Raw genomic sequence first — 21,001 nt, 5'->3', positions numbered from 1 at the left:
CCATCCACACAGCCCTTTCTCCAGGGTGCTGGGCCCAGCTGGGCGTGCAGCGCCGCGGCAGGCTCAGCCATCCACACCACAGCCATCCACACAGCCCTTTCTCCAGGGTGCTGGGCCCAGCTGGGCGTGCAGCGCCGCGGCAGGCTCAGCCATCCACACCACAGCCATCCACACAGCCCTTTCTCCAGGGTGCCGGGCCGAGCTGGGTGTGCAGCACCGCGGCAGGCTCCCAGCCATGCACACAGCCCTTTCTCCAGGGTGCTGGGCCCAGCTGGGTGTGCAGCACCGCGGCAGGCTCCCAGCCATGCACACAGCCCTTTCTCCAGGGTGCCGGGCCGAGCTGGGTGTGCAGCACCGCGGCAGGCTCAGCCATCCACACCACAGCCATCCACACAGCCCTTTCTCCAGGGTGCCGGGCCCAGCTGGGTGTGCAGCGCCGCGGCAGGCTCAGCCATCCACACAGCCCTTTCTCCAGGGTGCTGGGCCCAGCTGGGTGTGCAGCACCGCGGCAGGCTCCCAGCCATGCACACAGCCCTTTCTCCAGGGTGCTGGGCCCAGCTGGGTGTGCAGCACCGCGGCAGGCTCCCAGCCATGCACACAGCCCTTTCTCCAGGGTGCCGCGCGGCGCGTCCCTTCGTGCCGTCCCGGGCCCGGCGCGGTCGCGGCCGGCGCGGTGAGCGCCCCGGGGCTGCCGTTTGCTGTCCTGCGGCCCACAGGGCAGCGGCGCTGTGCTCAGCTTATTCAGGGACCTGCGTCAGCTGCACTTAGCATACAGAAAGTGCGTAAACGTCGTAACGTGCTCTTGAGAAATACGGGTGGGCTGTTGGCACCCTCTAACTACACTGCGGGTGAGACGCAGCGCTCTGAGCGCTGTCCGAGACAGCAGCTCACCCTCTGCGCGTCACTCCATCTCCACTTGGAAAGCAGCGCCTGTGCAGCCGCTCCAGGCAGAGCTGGTGGTTACAGCACTGGGCTGCTGCCTTGGAACCTCACATTTCTTACCTTTCGCACAAAAACTGTTTGTTAAAGCTCTTGAGTTACAGGAATAAGTTTATTATGAGAGCATTAAAAATGTGAATTTCTAAAACAGTAGTTAATCTCTGTGTGATCCCTACCTCTGAACGTGCTTTTCCAGGCTATTTAAGAGATGAGACCTGGACTGTATTTTTTCATTATTAATAACAATGAAATCACACAGCATTCTCGTGCAGTTGACTACATAAACCATGAGATGGATTATTTTCCAGTCTGCTATAAATTGGGATTTGGGCTTCAGCTCTCAAAATAGTCTATTTTTCCACAGGCTTTTTTTGTCAGTTCTGAATAAGCTGAACATACTTTTAACGTGTATCCAAATGAGGTCTGGAAGACTGACATTTCAAGAGGAATGGCCTACCTCAGAATACAAAGAGAAATCTGGGTTTGTCAGGAATTAGAGAGCTGGAGAAGACAGACGACTGTTGGCGCTTAGCAGCCTTGCTCTTCGGTCTGGGTGGAAAGGGCTGTCACCGTATTGGGTGGTGAACCTCGCATTCTGTGTTTTACTTTGCAGAAATGGTTACCAAACACAATCAAATCAGAGCACACACAGAAATGCACTTTGTGGGGAAAAAAGGATGTAGACACAGAGTCCCATTGTCTCCATGGAAATTTCTTTGTGGGTTTGAGGAAACTGGACTGTGACAGGGGCTTTGAATTGTAGGGAGGACAATGGGGTGATGATTAGCAGGTCATCATCGCGCTTCTCGGTTATTGACCTCCCCTTACACTGTTTGTATCCATTTCTGTAAAAACTCACTCTTTTTCCTCTCTCCCTTTGCTCATACTTTCATGTTTGTTTCTGAAGGACGTCAAGGTGAAGCTGGTTTATCAGAAGCCAGAGAAGGCGCTATGGCCGCGGTCCTGGGGGTGTCACGGGCTCCCTGCCGGGGCTGTGGCCGGGTCCTGGGGGTGTCACGGGCTCCCTGCCGGGGCTGTGGCCGGGTCCTGGGGGTGTCACGGGCTCCCTGCCGGGGCTGTGGCCGGGTCCTGGGGGTGTCACGGGCTCCCTGCCGGGGCTGTGGCCGGGTCCTGGGGGTGTCACGGGCTCCCTGCCGGGGCTGTGGACGGGTCCTGGGGGTGTCACGGGCTCCCTGCCGGGGCTGTGGCCGGGTCCTGGGGGTGTCACGGGCTCCCTGCCGGGGCTGTGGCCGGGTCCTGGGGTGTCACGGGCTCCCTGCCGGGGCTGTGGACGGGTCCTGGGGTGTCACGGGCTCCCTGCCGGGGCTGTGGACGGGTCCTGGGGGTGTCACGGGCTCCCTGCCGGGGCTGTGGACGGGTCCTGGGGGTGTCACGGGCTCCCTGCCGGGGCTGTGGCCGGGTCCTGGGGTGTCACGGGCTCCCTGCCGGGGCTGTGGACGGGTCCTGGGGGTGTCACGGGCTCCCTGCCGGGGGCTGCCAGGGCGTCTGCGCACTGTTGTTTAACAGAGGTGAAAGCACAAAGACCCCAGCAGATCCTGCGCAGAGCTGTGCAGAATACTCAGCATAATCTGATGCTTCATAAATATGAAAGTAGATCCCAAAACGCTTCAAAAGTCTGGGAAAAAATGGGCAGGAACAGTTTAGCAATAGTTTTGGGTCTGAGCTGAACTTGCTTCTGTTTAAAGGAAAAGTGGGCCACTAAAAATAGATTATGTTTGGAGCGATAGAGCTTAATTTCCTTCTAGTTGCTTCTTCGGAACTCATCAAGTGGTTTCGCGGTTTCCCCGGCGCTGTGCGCGGTTTCCGCGTCCCCTGCGGGAAGGGGGCGGCTGCAGGGACAGGGACCCGGTGCTGGTCCCTCTGGCGGCGGCAGCTGCAGCCAGGGCTGCGCAGCGCTTGGCTTTGCGTGCTGGCACAGAGCTTCCCTGGGCACTCTGTGTGCTCCTGGCCTGTGCAGGTGTCTGAGCACCCCCGCAGCTTTTCTGGTGGTTGTGGCTTGTCAGGCAGACGGATGCTGACGCCCACTGCTGCGGGCTGCTCTGGAGTGTCCTGCCGTTACCTGTTTCTGCCCCGCGTCAGAGCCAGCCGTGCCCCGTTCCTCCAGCACGGGGCTGTCGCTGGGGAGATGGTTTCCAGCGCCCCGAACGCGCTCGGCTGGGCTCGGCTGCACGATGCGGGGTTTGCTGTCGCGCACATGGTGGCACCGCGGGCTGCTGCTCCGAGCACACTCGGACTCTGGGGGTTGGCCAGTTGTGGGCCGGTTGGTTGGTTGTAGAGATTTTTTGTTTGTGTTGTTTGGTCGTTGATTTGTTTGGTTTGTGGGTTGTTCGTTTGTCGGTTTGGGTTTGTGTGTGGGTTTCTGTGCAGTGCGGGAGCTCCGGGCGGGTTTGCGGTGCCGTTGGGCTGCGAGCGGCTGTGCCGGGTGCAGCCGCGGGGCCGGAGCTCGGCGGGGCAGCCGGGGCCGGCACGGCCTGCGGGAGCTGCTGGCTCCTGCGCCTTCCAGCTCTGTATAAACAGTGCCCGGCTCTACCTCAGCAAGGCCAGTTTAATCCCAGTACAAAGACTGGCACGGGAAACTCAAAAGGACTGCTGGACAAACAGGATGGATTATTATGTGTCCTGTGCAACAGAACATGTATTTGGAGTAAGATATTTAATCTCCTTTGATACAGAGATTACAATTAGTTGTCTGATGCTTGTTTGTTAGAAACATCATTTTAAAATCAATCCTAATGTAATGCTTAATCTGGTATTTGTAATCGTTTTATGCAAGGCCATTATATTTTCATGATTTTTTAATGTCTGTCTGGGGAGGAAGAGTGTCTTTAAAATAGGTTGCCTGTTCAAAGACTTCCATGTCTTCACTGAGCCGAACGCAACTAAATGGTGCTGAGACGTGTGTGCAGTGTCGTTTCCAGCTGATGCGCTGGTCCCGGCACAGCCCCGTCCCGGCCGCCGCGCTGGTCCTGGCACAGCCCTGGCACAGCCCTGGCACAGCCGCCGCGCTGGTCCCAGCACAGCCCCGTCCCGGCCGCCGCGCTGGTCCTGGCACAGCCCTGGCACAGCCCCGTCCCGGCCGCCGCGCTGGTCCCGGCACAGCCCCGTCCCGGCCGCCGCGCTGGTCCCGGCGCAGCCCCGTCCCGGCCGCTGCGCTGGTCCCGGCACAGCCCCGGCACAGCCCCGTCCCGGCCGCCGCGCTGGTCCCGGCACAGCCCCGTCCCGGCCGCTGCCCTGGTCCCAGCACAGCCCCGTCCCGGCCGCCGCGCTGGTCCCGGCACAGCCCCGGCGCAGCCGCCGCGCTGGTCCCGACACAGCCCCGTCCCAGCCGCCGCGCTGGTCCCGGCACAGCCCCGGCACAGCCCCGTCCCGGCCGCCGCGCTGGTCCTGGCACAGCCCTGGCACAGCCCTGGCACAGCCGCCGCGCTGGTCCCAGCACAGCCCCGTCCCGGCCGCCGCGCTGGTCCTGGCACAGCCCTGGCACAGCCCCGTCCCGGCCGCTGCGCTGGTCCCGGCACAGCCCCGTCCCGGCCGCCGCGCTGGTCCTGGCACAGCCCTGGCACAGCCCCGTCCCGGCCGCCGCGCTGGTCCCGGCACAGCCCCGTCCCGGCCGCCGCGCTGGTCCCGGCGCAGCCCCGTCCCGGCCGCTGCGCTGGTCCCGGCACAGCCCCGGCACAGCCCCGTCCCGGCCGCCGCGCTGGTCCCGGCACAGCCCCGTCCCGGCCGCTGCCCTGGTCCCAGCACAGCCCCGTCCCGGCCGCCGCGCTGGTCCCGGCACAGCCCCGGCGCAGCCGCCGCGCTGGTCCCGACACAGCCCCGTCCCAGCCGCCGCGCTGGTCCCGGCACAGCCCCGGCACAGCCCCGTCCCGGCCGCCGCGCTGGTCCCGGCACAGCCCCGGCACAGCCCCGTCCCGGCCGCCGCGCTGGTCCCGGCACAGCCCTGGCACAGCCCCGTCCCGGCCACTGCCCTGGTCCCGGCACAGCCCCGTCCCGGCCGCCGCGCTGGTCCCGGCACAGCCCCGTCCCGGCCGCCGCGCTGGTCCCGGCACAGCCCCGTCCCGGCCGCTGCCCTGGTCCCGGCGGGTGCTCGGGGTGCAGCGGGACGGCGCTGGCCCGGCCGGACAGAGCGGGTGTGCTGCAGGGGAAGCGACGGGACTCTGTTGGGTTCTCGGGTTCAGCTGGGTGGTGGCTGATAGTGCCTAGCGGGCTGCAGAACGTTGGAGCCGTGCTGTTGGCGCTCCTGTTTGAACGCAGGTGGACGTGCTTGCCCTGCTGCTGCCGTCTGCCTTCTGTCCACATGAGGCAGCCTGGACTGCAGTCTGGGCCCCATCTGATGAGTCTGACTTGACATACAGTTACATGTTTTGCTTGTGTTTCTGCTGGCCCAGACTCAAAACCCTATTTTGTTTTGCTTGTCTAACAAACAAACAAACAATCCCCTCCAAAAAAACCCCGAAAAACTTTCAAGGAAGTAACAGTTTCTGTCCTTGTGTTCACTTACCAAGGGTGAGTGCCATGAATTCTTCCTGCAAGAGCGTATTTTTCTCAGCAGTATATACCAAAACAGTCTGAGCTGGGATGCTGCAGTTTGTTTCTGCTTGACAACCTCCAGACTCAAATCTTCTCTTTTCTTTTGCAGGCTGTGTACATGTTTTACGCCTTGGCGATTGTCTGCGATGATTTCTTTGTCCCTTCCCTGGAAAAGATTTGCGAAGTAAGTACTGAAAGATGTTACTTGAACTTGTGTGCTGCTCTAGCGTGAGTTCTCGCGAGCCTCAGGATGTGCCGATAGTGTATTTGCTGCAGTCCTGGAGCGTTCCTCGTGCTTCGTGCTGTGTCGCTCAGCGCCGCGTGTGCGCTGGCTCGGTGGCTCGGCCTCGCGCCCCGCTCGCCGGGGCTGGGCCGGGAGGTGCGGGCGGGCACCCCTGGCCGGCACTGCCATAGAGCCACCAGCGGCCTCGCCAGTGACAGCTCCTGTAGTGCACCACAGCACTTCTTGACGGTGAAGGCGACTTGCGCCATAGTGACAAACATGTTGTCTGGAGTAGCGGTTCGCATTGCTGCTCCGGGACACACGGCTGCTCCAGGACACACGGCTGCTCCGGGACACACGGCGCTACTCCGGGACACACGGCGCTGCTCCGGGACACGGCGCTGCTCCGGGACACACGGCGCTGCTCCGGGACACACGGCGCTGCTCCGGGACACGGCGCTGCTCCGGGACACACGGCGCTGCTCCGGGACACACAGCGCTGCTCCGGGACACACGGCTGCTCCGGGACACGGCGCTGCTCCGGGACACACGGCTGCTCCGGGACACACGGCTGCTCCGGGACACACAGCGCTGCTCCGGGACACACGGCTGCTCCGGGACACACGGCTGCTCCGGGACACACGGCTGCTCCGGGACTCATTGCTGCTCCGGGACACGGCGCTGCTCCGGGACACACGGCTGCTCCGGGACACACGGCTGCTCCGGGACTCATTGCTGCTCCGGGACACGGCGCTGCTCCGGGACACACGGCTGCTCCGGGACACACGGCTGCTCCGGGACTCATTGCTGCTCCGGGACACGGCGCTGCTCCACACCTCTGCTTCCTGTGCGGGTCCGCAGAAACTGTGGTCCTCGCCTGTAGCGGCAGATCCCGACAGGAAACACTGTGCACAGCGTTAGCGGTTGCTGCCTTTCCTGAGGAGAGGCTGGCAGGCGGAGTCCCCTCCTCCAGCCCCCGCGTTCCCTGGGCGAGGGTCTCGCGCCCCCGCCTGCCTGGCTGGCTAGAGAGCTGCACGTGTCAGGACTGTGGCGCCGTTTGCTCTTCTGACAAGTTCTCGGACGTGTTTGGGTTTGTACAGACACGTGACATCCCGTGTGACTGTCACACGGCAGCGACAGGCCCCGGGGCCTAGAACGTACGTTCACTTGACCAGGTCTTTACTTTTTGGGTATTTGTTGCGTTCTCAGCGCTACATAACAACTTCTCATGTGCATTAACGGTCCTAAACTATTGTGTTACCCAACACCACCAATAGAATAAGGTGACATTATAATAACAAGAGAAAAGTTAGCGATGAAACACTAGATCTGGCAGACTTGTACTAAGAAGCTGCTGTCCAGAAGTAAGATACTGTGTCATTACAGATTATCCAAATGGATTATCTGAGTGGGTCTGAATTTTACTCTTCCTATTGTTCCTACATCATTCTCTCCCAAAAAAGGTTTTTCTTGTCCAATAGGTCACTTTTGAGGGCATTCAAGTCCTTTTATTTATGTATGTTATGCATAATTAAGCTGTTCTCTAATTACATGATAGCAAAAGAAATACGCTTGCCTTTTTCTTGTGCCAGCTCCTTTTGATTTTATCGGTGCAGAACGGCTCGTCTTCAAAACATCCAGCTTTTCATGGTTTGTCCTTGACGCTGGTGCTCAGGAACGTGTTGGAAAAGGCTCGGGTGGCTTCTCAAAGGCCTCGGCAGCTTTGGGTCGTGTCCCCCTGTCTGATGTCTCTAGAAGGGGAAGGTTTTGTCACTGCCACTGACCGCAGATGGTGCCTCCGTGGCTCACGCCAGCCAGCGCTCTCCCCGCATACAGACCCTGTGACGTGAGCGGGCTGACCTGGGGAGGGGAGGTGCCACGAGTCCTGCTCCATCACCCGCTGGGGCCTGGGTGTCGTGGGTGTGTTCCCCTGTTCGTTAACTCAGAGCCCTCGCGGGAAGCGGTTGTTGTGTTAAACCAACAAAGCATTTGTGCTCCCAAATGTGTGTGCTGAGATGAGACTTTGTTCCAGAACACCAGCTCTGGCAGACATTTGCGTTCTGTTTAGTTCAGATGTGCTTACAGTAAAGCCCTGATTTTCATTTGCTTTCTAAGACAGCTTGCACTCATGTTGGAGGAGACCAGGAGCCGGCGCTGGTGAAGCTGCCGTGCTGCTGCTCCTTCTCTCCTCTGTGGGGGTATCGCGGCACAGACTGCCCTCTGCACACAGACATGCTGACTGAGTAACCAGTGCCCGTGGTGACTTTTTCCCCTGTACTTAAAATTCATTAACATGAAACTTTATACGTACCGGCAGTTTCCCACTCTTGGTGAACAGTTTAATGTTCCTAGTTGAATTCCTTCAGCCTCTCAGTGTTGTAACCAATGTCTCTGTTGTGTTTTTCTGCAGCGCTTGCACCTTAGCGAAGACGTGGCTGGGGCAACGTTCATGGCAGCGGGAAGCTCTGCGCCTGAGCTGTTTACATCTGTCATAGGTAACTGACTGCTGCTGCTTCTCCAGACCTGCACGTGTCCCTGGCCGCTCTTCAGAGTTAGAGATCGGATTGCTCAGTGCCTGTAGCACTCGTTACAGTGCCCTGTGGGCACACACAGGGCTAATTGCGGGGTATCCTCCCGAGGTGAAGCAGCACTGAAGGAGCGCCGTTGTCCCCCAGCAGGGCTGCCGTGGGGGCGGTTTGATCTGACCCCGTCACAGCAGGGCCAGCGGGCCGTGCAGCTCCCCTGTGCTGTGCCTTGGCCTGGCTGGCTCAGCTCGGCCGAGCTCTGTGCCAGCAGAGCCCCGGCCTGTCCCCCGGCCTGTCCCCCCACCTGTCCCCCCGGCCTGTCCCCCCACCTGTCCCCCCGGCCTGTCCCCCTGCCTGCCTCGCTGTCCCCAGGACGCTGGTACCCGGGCAGACTCCTGGGGTCCCCAGCTGCGGGCTCTGCCATCACCTCCGCTCTGGCTGCTCTGGTCACGCTGATTCCTTTGGGGACAGCCAGACTGGGGAGGAGAAGAGGATTTGGAATGCTTGCTCACAGCGACTGGTTGGTCAGAGCCTCACGCTGCCCGGGCGGTTCTCCGCTTACGGGCAGTGTGATCGGGGTTCAGTGGTCCCGGGAACCTCGTGTGGTTCAGCAGCCCTGAGCGCAGGGGGCTGCAGTCCGCTGGCGCACAGTGATGAACACGCAGTGCCTGCTGCAGGGGAAAACGTTCCTGCAGTCTTACTCTGCCACGTCTCTGTTGGTAGTGATCATCAGAGCCGCGGTTGGGAGGCTGAGGTGGGCTTCCCATCACCAAGCAGAATTATTCTCAGCTTAGGTATTCTCTCTAGAAGATACCGCTATTTCAGTTACAGCAATCAGATGCAGAGCACAAGTTAATTCAGGCAGAGCTGCGTACTCTGCAGAGAGGTCTCATTACACAAGCAAAGCCTCAAAATGTAGAAGCTGATGCTGGACCGAGTTGGGGTTCTGTTCTGTTAAGGATAGTGCAGTAGCGGGGTGGAAATAAAGCCGGATTCCTTCAGGCGGCTTAGAGAACCCTGGCGGTCAGATCATTATCTCGCGGTGCCGTAATCCACCAGACAGCGAGAGTCACTTGGCGGGTGACGGCTCCTGTGTGACACGGCTCTGAGAGAGGGACAAAGTGGGAAAATAGATCCAAACTACGCTAGCTGGAGAAATACTGCTGGAGCCTTCAAAGCAAGCGGTGGATTTAAACAAACCGGCAGCCAGCAGGAGACGGAGTGTTATTTTTAGGCCGCCTTCGTAAGGACAGAATTTTGTGCAGTACCATGATGCACGTGTCTGTCAGTTCGCCTCCCTCACCATTAACCTCACGGACAAATTTTAACCAAGTGTGACAGAAGAGTTTGTGCTGTGGCCCCAGGACTCCCCCGAGAGGCCCCGTCCAGCCGGCAGCTCCGGCTGCCACCGGCCGGGAGCCGGTAGGGATGGGGACGCGGTGGGGACAGCCCGCGGGACATGGTTGCCGTGGGAGCCGGTAGGGATGGGGACGTGGTGGGGACGGCCCGTGGGACATGGTTGCCATGGGAGCCGGTAGGGATGGGGACGTGGTGGGGACGGCCCGTGGGACATGGTTGCCATGGGAGCCGGTACGGATGGGGACGTGGTGGGACAGCCCGTGGGACATGGTTGCCGTGGGAGCCGGTACGGATGGGGACGTGGTGGGACAGCCCGTGGGACATGGTTGCCGTGGGAGCCGGTAGGGATGGGGACGTGGTGGGGACAGCCCGCGGGACATGGTTGCCATGGGAGCCGGTAGGGATGGGGACGTGGTGGGGACGGCCCGTGGGACATGGTTTCCTGCAGGTCCGTGTGCCACCAGCTGCTCCTGTGGAGCTGCTGTCTCTGGTGTGTGGATTGCCATAGCGCTGGGTCACAAATCGGGAGGCGGGTGACTGAGACACGTCTAAGGTATTTGGTTTTCACGAGACAGTCTATCCGGGTGCCCTCAGAAAGCAAGTGCTGCACGTTGCCCTATTAAACATGAGAAAAAGTGGCAGAACGGGTACATTCTTTAGATAAATTATGGGCTATGAGGTCTGCAATTTTTTGTGGAAAAATTGTGCTCTTTGCAATTTACACAGCTTGCCTTGAACTTGTTTTTCAGGTGTTTTTATCACAAAAGGAGACGTAGGCGTTGGAACCATCGTAGGCTCAGCTGTATTTAACATCCTCTGTATTATTGGCGTGTGTGGGCTTTTCGCAGGACAGGTAAGAGCGTTTAATGGTTCCTAACAGTTCTTGCTCCATCCTGTGCCTTGACCGTACTGTGAAATTAGCTGCTGGGTTCACAACCTTGCCACAAATTTCTCCGGCTTTGTTCCCTTCAGTAGAGCCCTATGCTATCCCTCTTGCACTTTGCAGTGAAAAGCAGAACAGCAAACGTCAGCTCAGGCTTTTTAAGCTGCCAAAGATGTGTGGGTGGTCAAAGGAATGAAAGTTGGTTATTTAACACCTTGTCTTGGTAGCTATTGAGAAATGCATTGTGGCGTTGGTACGTGGTTCTCTTAGCCCGAGGGAGCGGGACGGTGCCCGTCGCTGGCGGAAGCCCCGCTGGGCCGGGTTGGCTGGTGGAAGCCCCGCTGGGCCGGGCTGGCTGGCGGAAGCCCCGCTGGGCCGGGCTGGCTGGCGGAAGCCCCGCTGGGCCAGGCTGGCTGGCTGGCGGAAGCCCCGCTGGGCCGGGCTGGCTGGTGGAAGCCCCGCTGGGCCGGGCTGGCTGGCGGAAGCCCCGCTGGGCCAGGCTGGCTGGCTGGCGGAAGCCCCGCTGGGCCGGGCTGGCTGGTGGAAGCCCCGCTGGGCCGGGCTGGCTGGCTGGCGGAAGCCCCGCTGGGCCGGGCGGGTTGGCTGGCGGAAGCCCCGCTGGGCCGGGCTGGCTGGCTGGCGGAAGCCCCGCTGGGCCGGGCTGGCTGGCTGGCGGAAGCCCCGCTGGGCCGGGCTGGCTGGCGGAAGCCCCGCTGGGCCGGGCTGGCTGGCGGAAGCCCCGCTGGGCCGGGCTGGCTGGCTGGCGGAAGCCCCGCTGGGCCGGGCTGGCTGGCGGAAGCCCCGCTGGGCCGGGCGGGTTGGTGGAAGCCCCACTGGGCCGGGCTGGCTGGCGGAAGCCCCGCTGGGCTGGGCTGGCTGGCTGGCGGAAGCCCCGCTGGGCCGGGCGGGTTGGTGGAAGCCCCACTGGGCCGGGCTGGCTGGCGGAAGCCCCGCTGGGCCGGGCGGGTTGGTGGAAGCCCCGCTGGGCCGGGCTGGGCTGGCTGGCGGAAGCCCCGCTGGGCCGTGCGGGTTGGCTGGCGGAAGCCCCGCTGGGCCGGGCGGGCTGGCTCTGCGGGCACACGGCGCCCGGGAGCATCACAAGAGCTGCCGCCGTTGTGCAAGATGCTTCAGATGCACGTGCTGAGCCGGCACAGCGTCGTTGGCAACTGGCGTGACTTACGAGTCACCGATTGTATCCAGGATCACAAAGGGACCTCTGGAGGTGTCTCATCTGGAGCCCTCACCCCCCTGGCCCCCAGTTCAAAGCGGGGCTGATTTCAGCGTCAGGTCAGGTTGCTTAGGACCGTGTCCAGTCAGGTTTTCAATACTTCCCAGGATGCTCCGTACGTTTCCTCACTAGCAGTAAGGGGCTCTTATCCCCAGTGTAATCTCTGGCTGTTTGCAGCATGTCAAACTACCTGTGACAACACAAGCGATTCATCTGAAATTAAAGTAATTAAGTTTTGAGATCTGAGCTGCTGTCTGAATTGCAGGCATGATTGACTGTATAATTAAATATCTGAATCTGCATTCACCTTAGCGCTTGCCAACATACCCAGTATTTTTACAGTCTCACAGAATGTTCCTTGAAACATCACTGTGCAGACTCATTTGGGAAGAAGAGAAGCAAGATAACGTTATCAGTACAGGGCAATAGGGTAACGAGCTCTGGAAGAAGCACTGAAGGGAAGGGCCGGGGTGACTTGGTCATTATGAGGAAGCATGCGGAGAGATTGGGCTGTTGGGAAGTGTTGTGATCCAGCTGTGTTTGCATTAGCACTGAACTTTTCAGGGCGAAGGGGAAGGTTTCACGGCGGGAGGCTCAGGAGGAGCCCACGGCGCTGCCTTTGGGCACCTCGGCTCCCTGATTTCCGCGGGCGCGCTGGGAGCTGCACGTGCTCGGCACACTGCGGGTTCTGCTGTAGCTCGTCCTGTGAGAGCTCTGTCGGTTCAGACCAGTTTTTAATGACCAAAGCTTTTCCAGGGCACGAAGCTGTGTTCCCTGGAGGTCTTCTCCTGTCCTCAGTAGGACTTTTTGCCCAGGTTGCTTTTTTCAAGCAAATGAAGACAATTAACTGTTTTGCACAATGGCAGAGAAGCTAATTCTCCTGATTTTTACTCTCCATGATTGCATGCCTCAAACCTACTGGAAAGTAGCTACGGATGACAGCTTCCAGTGGACAGGGTTTGCTAGAGCTGGGGTTGGCGGTCAGCGTCATCTTCCGGGCCAGGCCAAGAGCTGAGATTTGGGCTGAACTGTCCCAGCCGCTTCTGTCCCTGACTCTGCTGGTGTTTTGCGTGTGGTCTCGTCAAGTCACGTCTGTTTGCTGCAGCGTAACCCGCAGAGGGGCGAGGACTGAAAGGTTGACGTTGCTGTGTGGAATCATGATTTAAACCAGCAAGTAGGAAACCTCCGTTTAAATAATCCAGGTATTCTAGATAAAACTGTTTTGGTTTGTGCCTTTCATTTTTTCCTACTTCCAGGCCTTCACCAAGAAGTCATTCACCTTTACTGGTGTGGTTAATCTTTGTGTGTGTGCCAGTATTACCAGCAGTTTGGTTTTATTGTCACTGATGTCTCCACAGACGCACTGAGGTGGGTGCTCAGTCAGGTTGGCGGCTGGATTTCAGTTAAAATTGCTGAAATGCTGAAAATTGGGAAGAGTTTGAAATGCGGGTTAAGTCAGAGACACGTCTGCCCAGCAGACCCCTAAGAGTTAGCGGGCGTCCTACGAACTGCCAGAACAGTTATATAAAAGGAGTTGTGCCATGGTTCTGTACTGAAAGGTAGAAATGAGTATTTCAGTGGCCTGTTAGTGTTGATGACACTTTGCGGATCGCCAGCGAGGGTTATGGACCGGAGGGTTGTTTTCTCTGTCTCTCCTCACTGATGGGAGCGATGGAATCTCCTGAGGTCTGTATCCCTGGCGCGGGAGGGCCCATTTCCAAACTCAGAGCAGGCCGCCTGCGTTTTTGATGGGCAAACCAAGGCCGCCCGCAAAGGCTGGATTTTAACATAGCGTCCGCGCTCTGAAAATCAGATCTGCTCTGGAAATACCTCACACTGGGCCTCTGGCAGCTGAAGAACTCAGCCTCTGATGCGGTGTGAGACCTCTGGCCAGGGCACATTTGGAGAGGAGGCTGGTGCTGTGGATGCCGCGGTGCCGCGGTGCCGCGCTGGGCTGCGGCGGCGAGCCCCGGGGGCCGTCCTTCCTGATCCCTGCTCTCTGTTGTAACGTTCTGCTGATGCTTGTGATTCTCTGGTACCTGCACACACACCGAGGAAGATTTGCCGTATTTCAGCTAGGCAGCAGGTACAGATTTTAACCCGTAGATGGTTTAGTGTATAGAAATACGTAAAGAACTGTCCCCATACCCCAAATGCTGGTGTAGTGCAGGTTGGTTCTGTCTGTAGCTCTTTGCTCCATTGTCCTCTGACACTAATGCAGGTTTTTTCAATTGTATAGCTAAGTCACAGAACCTGAACATGGTTTATTTAGCTGCTGTGCCTGTTTTGCTTTCTGCTGCCAAAGAGAGCGTAGAGGAAGGTCAGAGGACGCTGCAGGCGATGGAATGGCAGCAGGTTCAGCCTTCAGACACAAGTCCCTCAGCGTTTGGCGGGGCTGCCTGCTGGGGGACAGGAGGAGGTGCGCCCGAGGAGCCTGCTGTCTGCAGTGTGGTGTGTGTGGCTTTTCCGTGACCGCAGACACACTGTGCACGGGAGACGGACCTCAGGCCAGGGTCCCCCCAGCCTCCACCTCTCTGTCCCGGCTGCTCTCGCTCTCCTGTTTGTGCCTCACGCGCTTTCTCCCCCGCCGCCCTCCCGTCCCCTTGGCGCCGGGGATGGGGGCTCTCGGCAGCAGCCGGTGCTGCGTAACGCGGCTCTGGCTCAGCCAGCACTAGCAGCGTGGGTTCCGTTTTTATAATCCCCTCGTGCGGATTGTCCCTTTCCTGCTGCTCTCTCCTGCACGTAGCCCGTCCTCACCCCACAGCCTTTCGTGGATGAAGGAGAAGAGCTTAGTGGAAGCAGTATAACCGTGAGCTGCAAGTCACTCCAGCACTAAACAGTAATTTTTAATCTGCATGGCTTGATTTGTTAATTACCACTTGACTGCTGTGTTATTGAGTTCGGTTTTCTGTGTTTCACCCTTCCCCAGAACAAGACAGGCTGCGCTGGGAGGAGCAGGGGGCCATGAACGCTGGCTCGTGCCAGAGACATTCTTAGTTTTTAAGAGGCTCTTCCAGTTGTTTCCTCTGTCACGGGATCCAGTTGGTGGCCAAGTGTCATTCCTCAGTACACTGGAGTCAAAAAGGACTGTCCTGCCTGTCTGACCTGCCTCCTCCTGCTCCAGTGGTGTCCCCGGGACACGAGAGGGAGATTCGGGATGACGAGAGCAATCTGTTGGAATCATCTTCCCAAGGAAGAGGTGGAATCCCCAGCACTGGACCCTTTCAGGATTTAGTTGGACAGGGTGCTAGGCCAGCTTGTCAAGACGCTGCATTTGGCCAGGAAAGGCTGGACCAGGGATCCTTGTGGTCCCTCCAACCCGCTGTTCGATGAGGAAGCGATGAAACGCCGGCGGCTCTGTGCTGTCGCGTCTCAGTACAGCCTCGTGCGGGCTGGCGGTGCCGCTCGGAGCCGCCGCGATGTGCGCGGTGTCACCTTGCTGTGAGAATGTACCCAGGAAATGGCTGTTACAAATAGCAAAGCGCTGAGACGAGGAAACCGAACGGAGATTTAATAACCAGGTACAACATTGTTCATTGAAGAGACTGGGACTTTTGTAATCTATTTTTAACCTAGTTCTGTGTGCAGTTAGCTTGCATGCATCTTAATCTTTTAAGCTTTAATTTCACTGACAACGAGTAATTCAGACTGGAGTAGTTACTGACCCTTGGCTTAAAGATTGCGTTCATGAGCTTTTATTTCCCCTCTCCTGGATTGTGGAGAGTTTTGGGAGGGCAGAGCTGGACCGTTATTTCTTTCCTCATTGGTGTGTGACCATTGGAAAACAGGTGGAATCGTGCAGGAGCGTTTCAAGGAGCCCCAGGTGTTGTGGGAATGGTGCTGATGAAAATGAGGCCTCCAGGCGCTGCTGGGCAGGCCAAGGAATGGTGCGCAGCAGCGAGCAGAGCACGCGGATGCTGGTAAGATGATTAACACGAGGGCAAAACCCAGCCAAACAGAGAGAAAAACTGTCAAAACAGAATTGCGTGTGAAAGAGGTGGATATAGGTGAGAAATGAATGCAGTGCAGCAGCTCGGTAAGCGTGCGTCTGTGGTGAAGGATCTCATCCCTCTGCACCCCACATGCATTTATTCTTCAGTGCTGCTGCTGAGAAAAGGACATTATTTTATCTCCCGAGCAAGGAGGGGAGAGCGCTTGAGTCCCTCGCCTGAGCTGAGCGCGCGGGGCCGGGCGCAGCACCAGGGCCGGGCGCAGCACCAGGGCCACGCACAGCACCAGGGCTGAGTGCGCAGGGCCGGGCACAGCATCAGGGCCACGCACAGCACCAGGGCCGGGCGCAGCACCAGGGCCACGCACAGCACCAGGGCCGGGCACAGCACCAGGGCCACGCACAGCACCAGGGCCGGGCACAGCACCAGGGCCGAGCGCAGCACCAGGGCCGGGCACAGCACCAGGGCCGAGCGCAGCACCAGGGCCGGGCGCAGCACCAGGGCCGGGCGCAGCACCAGGGCTGAGCGCGCAGGGCCGGGCACAGCACCAGGGCCGGGCACAGCACCAGGGCCGGGCGCAGCACCAGGGCCGGGCGCAGCACCAGGGCTGAGCGCGCAGGGCCGGGCACAGCACCAGGGCCGGGCACAGCACCAGGGCCGGGCACAGCACCAGGGCCGGGCGCAGCACCAGGGCTGGGCGCAGCACCAGGGCTGAGCGCGCAGGGCCGGGCACAGCACCAGGGCCGGGCACAGCACCAGGGCCGGGCGCAGCACCAGGGCCGCGTTGCTTCGGTCCCGGGCCAGCGCTCTGCTTCAGTGCAGCGTGGGGACACGTCTCCAGGAGACGTGCAGGGGTCTGCAGCGGCTTCGTGCTGAAAGTCATAGACGGATCTGCAGCCTGGGTTAATGCAGAGATGAATACAAATAAGGCAGTGTCACTCACATTAATACATGATGCTTCATGGATATCTCGACCTGCGAGGATGAACAGGCAGGTGGCAGAATCCTTGTAATTACCTGAGCTGAGCAAGGAGTTCTAAAAATAACGAACGGCAAAGTTAAAAGGCAGAGCCTGTGCCCTGTCAGGGGAGCGGAGGAGCCCTGGAGGACGGCCCCCGTCAGCGCGGTGCCGGAGAGGGAGCCCTGGCGGCTCGCCGGGGCAGTCACGGGCGCTCGGCTGTCAGAGCCGGGCTCTCCCGGGCTGTCCTCAGAGCCGGGCTCTCCCGGGCTGCCCTCAGAGCCGGGCTCTCCCGGGCTGCCCTCAGAGCCGGGCTCTCCCGGGCTGCCCTCAGAGCCGGGCTCTCCCGGGCTGCCGTCAGAGCCGGGCTCTCCCGGGCTGCCGTCAGAGCCGGGCTCTCCCGGGCTGCCCTCAGAGCCGGGCTCTCCCGGGCTGCCGTCAGAGCCGGGCGCTCCCGGGCTGCTGTCAACGCAGGCTAAAAGAGTTGGGCTGTTCTTGCTTTTCCATACAGGCTGACGGGTGCTGGAGCAGCACAAGATTTGAGGGGTGTTTCTGAGTCCTGTGGTTTGAGCTGCTGCCCCTGAGGGTGTTGGGCTCCTGGAGGGTCGGTCCCTGGGGTGCGGCTGTCCCCTGAGGGTGTTGGGCTCCTGGAGGGTCGGTCCCTGGGGTGCGGCTGTCCCGTGAGGGTGTTGGGCTCCTGGAGGGTCGGTCCCTGGGGTGCGGCTGTTCCGAGCTCTGCCGTGGCCATCGGCCTCGCGGCCGCCCGGCAGTGCCTGGAAGCAGCAGCCCCAGAGCTGATTCCAGGCCTTGTCACGATGTGAGGGCTTCAAGGAACTGCCCCACAGGTTTGTTCTCATTCCAAAGCAGCTCCGTGATTTTTAAGTGCCACCATTTGTAGGAAATGTAAGAATCCCTTTATTTCTGTTTCTTCCACATACATTTCTCCCTAATGGCTGTGACTTTTCAGATGTGAATGAACCTTAGACTGTATTTAACCGAGTAAAGGCAGTGGAACTTCCTACATTTTACCTGAGCACGGTGAAGTAGATTTTCTTCTTATTTCTGCCCAGCACTGACACGGATGACAAACTGCTCGTAACTTGAACTTGGCAAATGAAGCACAGTTCTATCTTTAACATAGTGGTCTGGCGTACAAGGATGAATCCTTGTAGGCAGGTTTTGCTGCATCCAGTAAAGTCATTTCCCTCTTTCCCAAGTACCTGGTGGAGAAGGTGTCTCAGTTGTTTCATGAAAGATGTTTTAATTTTATTCTTGGCTCGGCTGAGCAGCTGTGACTTCGGGATGATTGGTTGGATTTGCATAAGGTCATTAAGATCCAATAATGATGGTTATTGCTAAGATACCTGCCATTTATATTCATGCAGAGCAAGTAAAATTAAACCTCAACCAATATGGGTGTTGTTACTGATGGAGTTACCGCAGTGGCCCCATCCGTGAGCGAGGATCCGGCAGGGGACGCGTCCCCGAAGTGCTCCCGCTGGGGCGGTGCTGGATGTGTCCACTGTGAGCCGCCAGGCGCTGCGCTCACCATCGGCACGGTGCTGTTGATCTCGGTAGCGCTCCCGCTGGGGCGGTGCTGGATGTGTCGCTGTGAGCCGCCAGGCGCTGCGCTCACCGTCGGCACGCTGCTGTTGATCTCGGTAGCGCTCCCGCTGGGGCGGTGCTGGATGTGTCCACTGTGAGCCGCCAGGCGCTGCGCTCACCGTCGGCACGGTGCTGTTGATCTCGGTAGCGCTCCCGCTGGGGCGGTGCTGGATGTGTCCGCTGTGAGGCACCAGGCGCTGCGCTCACCGTCGGCACGGTGCTGTTGATCTCGGTAGCGCTCCCGCTGGGGCGGCGCTGGATGTGTCGCTGTGAGCCGCCAGGCGCTGCGCTCACCATCGGCACGGTGCTGTTGATCTCGGTAGCGTCTTGGGGCTGATCACCGTGGGATTGCCTGTGATCCTTTGACACCCTCGCCCAAGCACTCCTGCCTCTCCACATTAACAAATTATTAGCTCTTAATGCCTGAAAATCTGGACCTTCTCTGCCAGAGGGCAACAGGGAAACAAGATTAGGAAGGTTTTTTCCAAAGCCTGGCACTTCCAGGCAGTCTTTGTAGCTGATTATTTATGCCAAGAATGCCATTCAAAGAATGGGCCATGAGAGGAGGAAAAGCCCTAGGCCCCCTTGGTCCCTTGTCTGGGGTTTGAATTTCGGGCCCTTCCTTCAAATGGAGGAAACGTGTAACCTGACAGTCAGTGGTTTTACAGTTGCCTCCTTATGCTCGGCTCCCAAAGACCAGCCCTCTGCTGGCTTACAGTGCCGCTGATTCAAAGCTCAAATGTGACCGTGCTTTTACCTAAGCTGATTGCCTCTCTGATCTCCTTTCTGCTTAGACTGCTAAGCTGCAATTGAAGTGTTTCCAGTGCATTAAGGTTCATGTGGAGTCCTTGGTCTCTGTAAGACGACGTGGCACAGCTCGGGCGTTCAGGGTCTCGACAGCTGTAACGAGACTAGGTGGTTGCTGCCGTGGCTGGAAGTCCTGCCGGTTCCGCGGTGCGCGTTAGCTCCTCGTGCCCGCAGTGCACGCTTACCCGATGCGTGTGGCTGTCCCAGCTCAGGGTGTGTTTCCTGGTGATCGGGTGGCTCAAAGATGCAGTTAAATGACTCGGGCCCTCAGGAAAGCGGAGGTTGAGTTGCCCCACAGTGACTGCGTTAGGGAGACCGCCCAGGACGCCTGTGAACCGTGAGCAGGCTGCGCGGGTCCCGGGCAGGAGCGCGTTTCCTTCAGTCCTCGTGGTTCCACAGTGCTTTGCCGTGTGCCTTTGCGCACTAGGTCCCTGTTAGATAGTCGCCTTTAGGCATCTGGATCTCAGTGTGCTCATTCGGGTGTTATTTAGGAAAATTCCCTGGAAAAATATCGCAGACTACTTTCAAGATGGTTGTACCGTATCAAAGCAGAGGAGAGATGCTGGCTGGACTCCTGGAGACCCGGAGGCCCTGCTCCCGCAGGCGCGCTGTGCGGCACGGGGACAGCCCTGGCACCCAGGAGCGTTCAGGAGACAGAACAGCGGCACTTGCAAGCAGGACTGTTCACGTGGGGCTCGTCATTCATTTCAGAAGTTGTGACTTTTATTATAGAGAGCTTAAGTTTACAGCTATAAAATCCCCACCAGCATCCATGCTGAGAAAAGTGCATAAGTGCATAGGACCTTAAGCAGCAGCACAAAAGCTGAGTGGAATAATGTCAAATTGGTTTATAAACTGTCTTACAAAGATTGCTCAATCAAAATGAAGGGAGCCACTATCTGTAAGATGTGAGATTTAATTAAGGATCTCTGAATAGAATTATGAACCCAACTCCAGGTTTCTACATTTAGAAATTTCCATCATAAAGGCTCTCCATTCATCTGTCTCTGTGTGCATCGAAATGTATTGTCAGCTGGTATGAATCTCATCTGACTCAAGCACTTTAAACACCTGCTTTTTTATTTTAGATTGGAGTTTCTTACATGTCAATGGCTGCATGAAGAGACTTTACACTGGGCGTGAATTACGTCCAGTTTAAAAAGCCACGCTCTTAAGAGGCTGCAGGGGTTCTTAAGTAGAATGGTCAGTATCTTTTTACAGCTTTTGTTTTGCCAGCAGTTCTGGAAAACTGTAAGAGTTAATATGCAGAGTAATGTGGGAAGCTATTTTTGCTATCACTCTGAAATAGGACCTTTTTTTAGATATCATAGAAATTAAAATGAAGCTAGTGTTTGTTTGACTGAATTCCTGCACAGGCGTGACGGGAGGATGTGGTCAGAGAATGGGTTTACACGTTCAGGGGCCAGACTCAAGGGAGGGTTAATGAGCCGGTCTCCCGTCTGCCTCCCGTGGTTCACACCCAGGGAGGATGTGACTCACAGTGCTTGAAATGCGCTCCAGAAATGGGAAGGAAAGATGGGAGGAGAAGCTTCTGTAGAGGGGACTGTCTAGGGCTGCAAAAAGTATGGTCATACTGAAGAGGTTAATCTGCCCTTTTCAATACTGTTAATGAAGTTAGAGGCTAATATTCACTTCTAAGATTGAGTTGCAGGCTACAGTGACCACGACTCCTCATTTCCTTGGCTTTGGAAGGCGTCAAATGAAATGAACTGCACCGCAATCCCATTTTATCCTCTTCTGCGTATAAATTCCTGGGTTCTCAGTGGCTCGCTCGGTTGTTGTGTATTTGTATGGAAACCTGTGCAGGTGCTGGCGGAGCTGCGGTGGTACCGCCGGTGCAGCCGCGGCTCTGCCGAGGGCCGTGGGCGGACGGGCTGTGCCGGCCGACCCGACTCTGCTTTTGCGACTTCTGCTGCCTCACACCTGTCACTCTTCACATTCGGCCATCCCCGTCT

The 21,001-nt window shown here is 58.3% G+C and overlaps 1 protein-coding gene across 1 annotated transcript in view; it reads left to right on the top strand.

The window, feature by feature from the left end:
- Nucleotides 1-21,001, top strand: part of SLC24A3 (solute carrier family 24 member 3) — a gene marked incomplete at its 5' end in the record, with an annotated part of 114,129 nt that overhangs the window by 63,600 nt on the left and 29,528 nt on the right. The window contains 3 exons of the mRNA XM_082048462.1: nt 5,597-5,671; nt 8,121-8,205; nt 10,344-10,447. Coding sequence (XP_081904588.1) covers nt 5,597-5,671; nt 8,121-8,205; nt 10,344-10,447 — 264 coding nt within the window. The remainder of the gene's footprint in view (nt 1-5,596; nt 5,672-8,120; nt 8,206-10,343; nt 10,448-21,001) is intronic.

Source organism: Streptopelia decaocto, assembly GCF_964273445.1.
Source record: "Streptopelia decaocto genome assembly, chromosome: 3".
NCBI classification, from domain to species: domain Eukaryota; kingdom Metazoa; phylum Chordata; class Aves; order Columbiformes; family Columbidae; genus Streptopelia; species Streptopelia decaocto.
The sequence above is the reverse complement of the archived record's forward strand: the minus strand, read 5'-3'. Positions and strand labels throughout refer to the sequence as shown.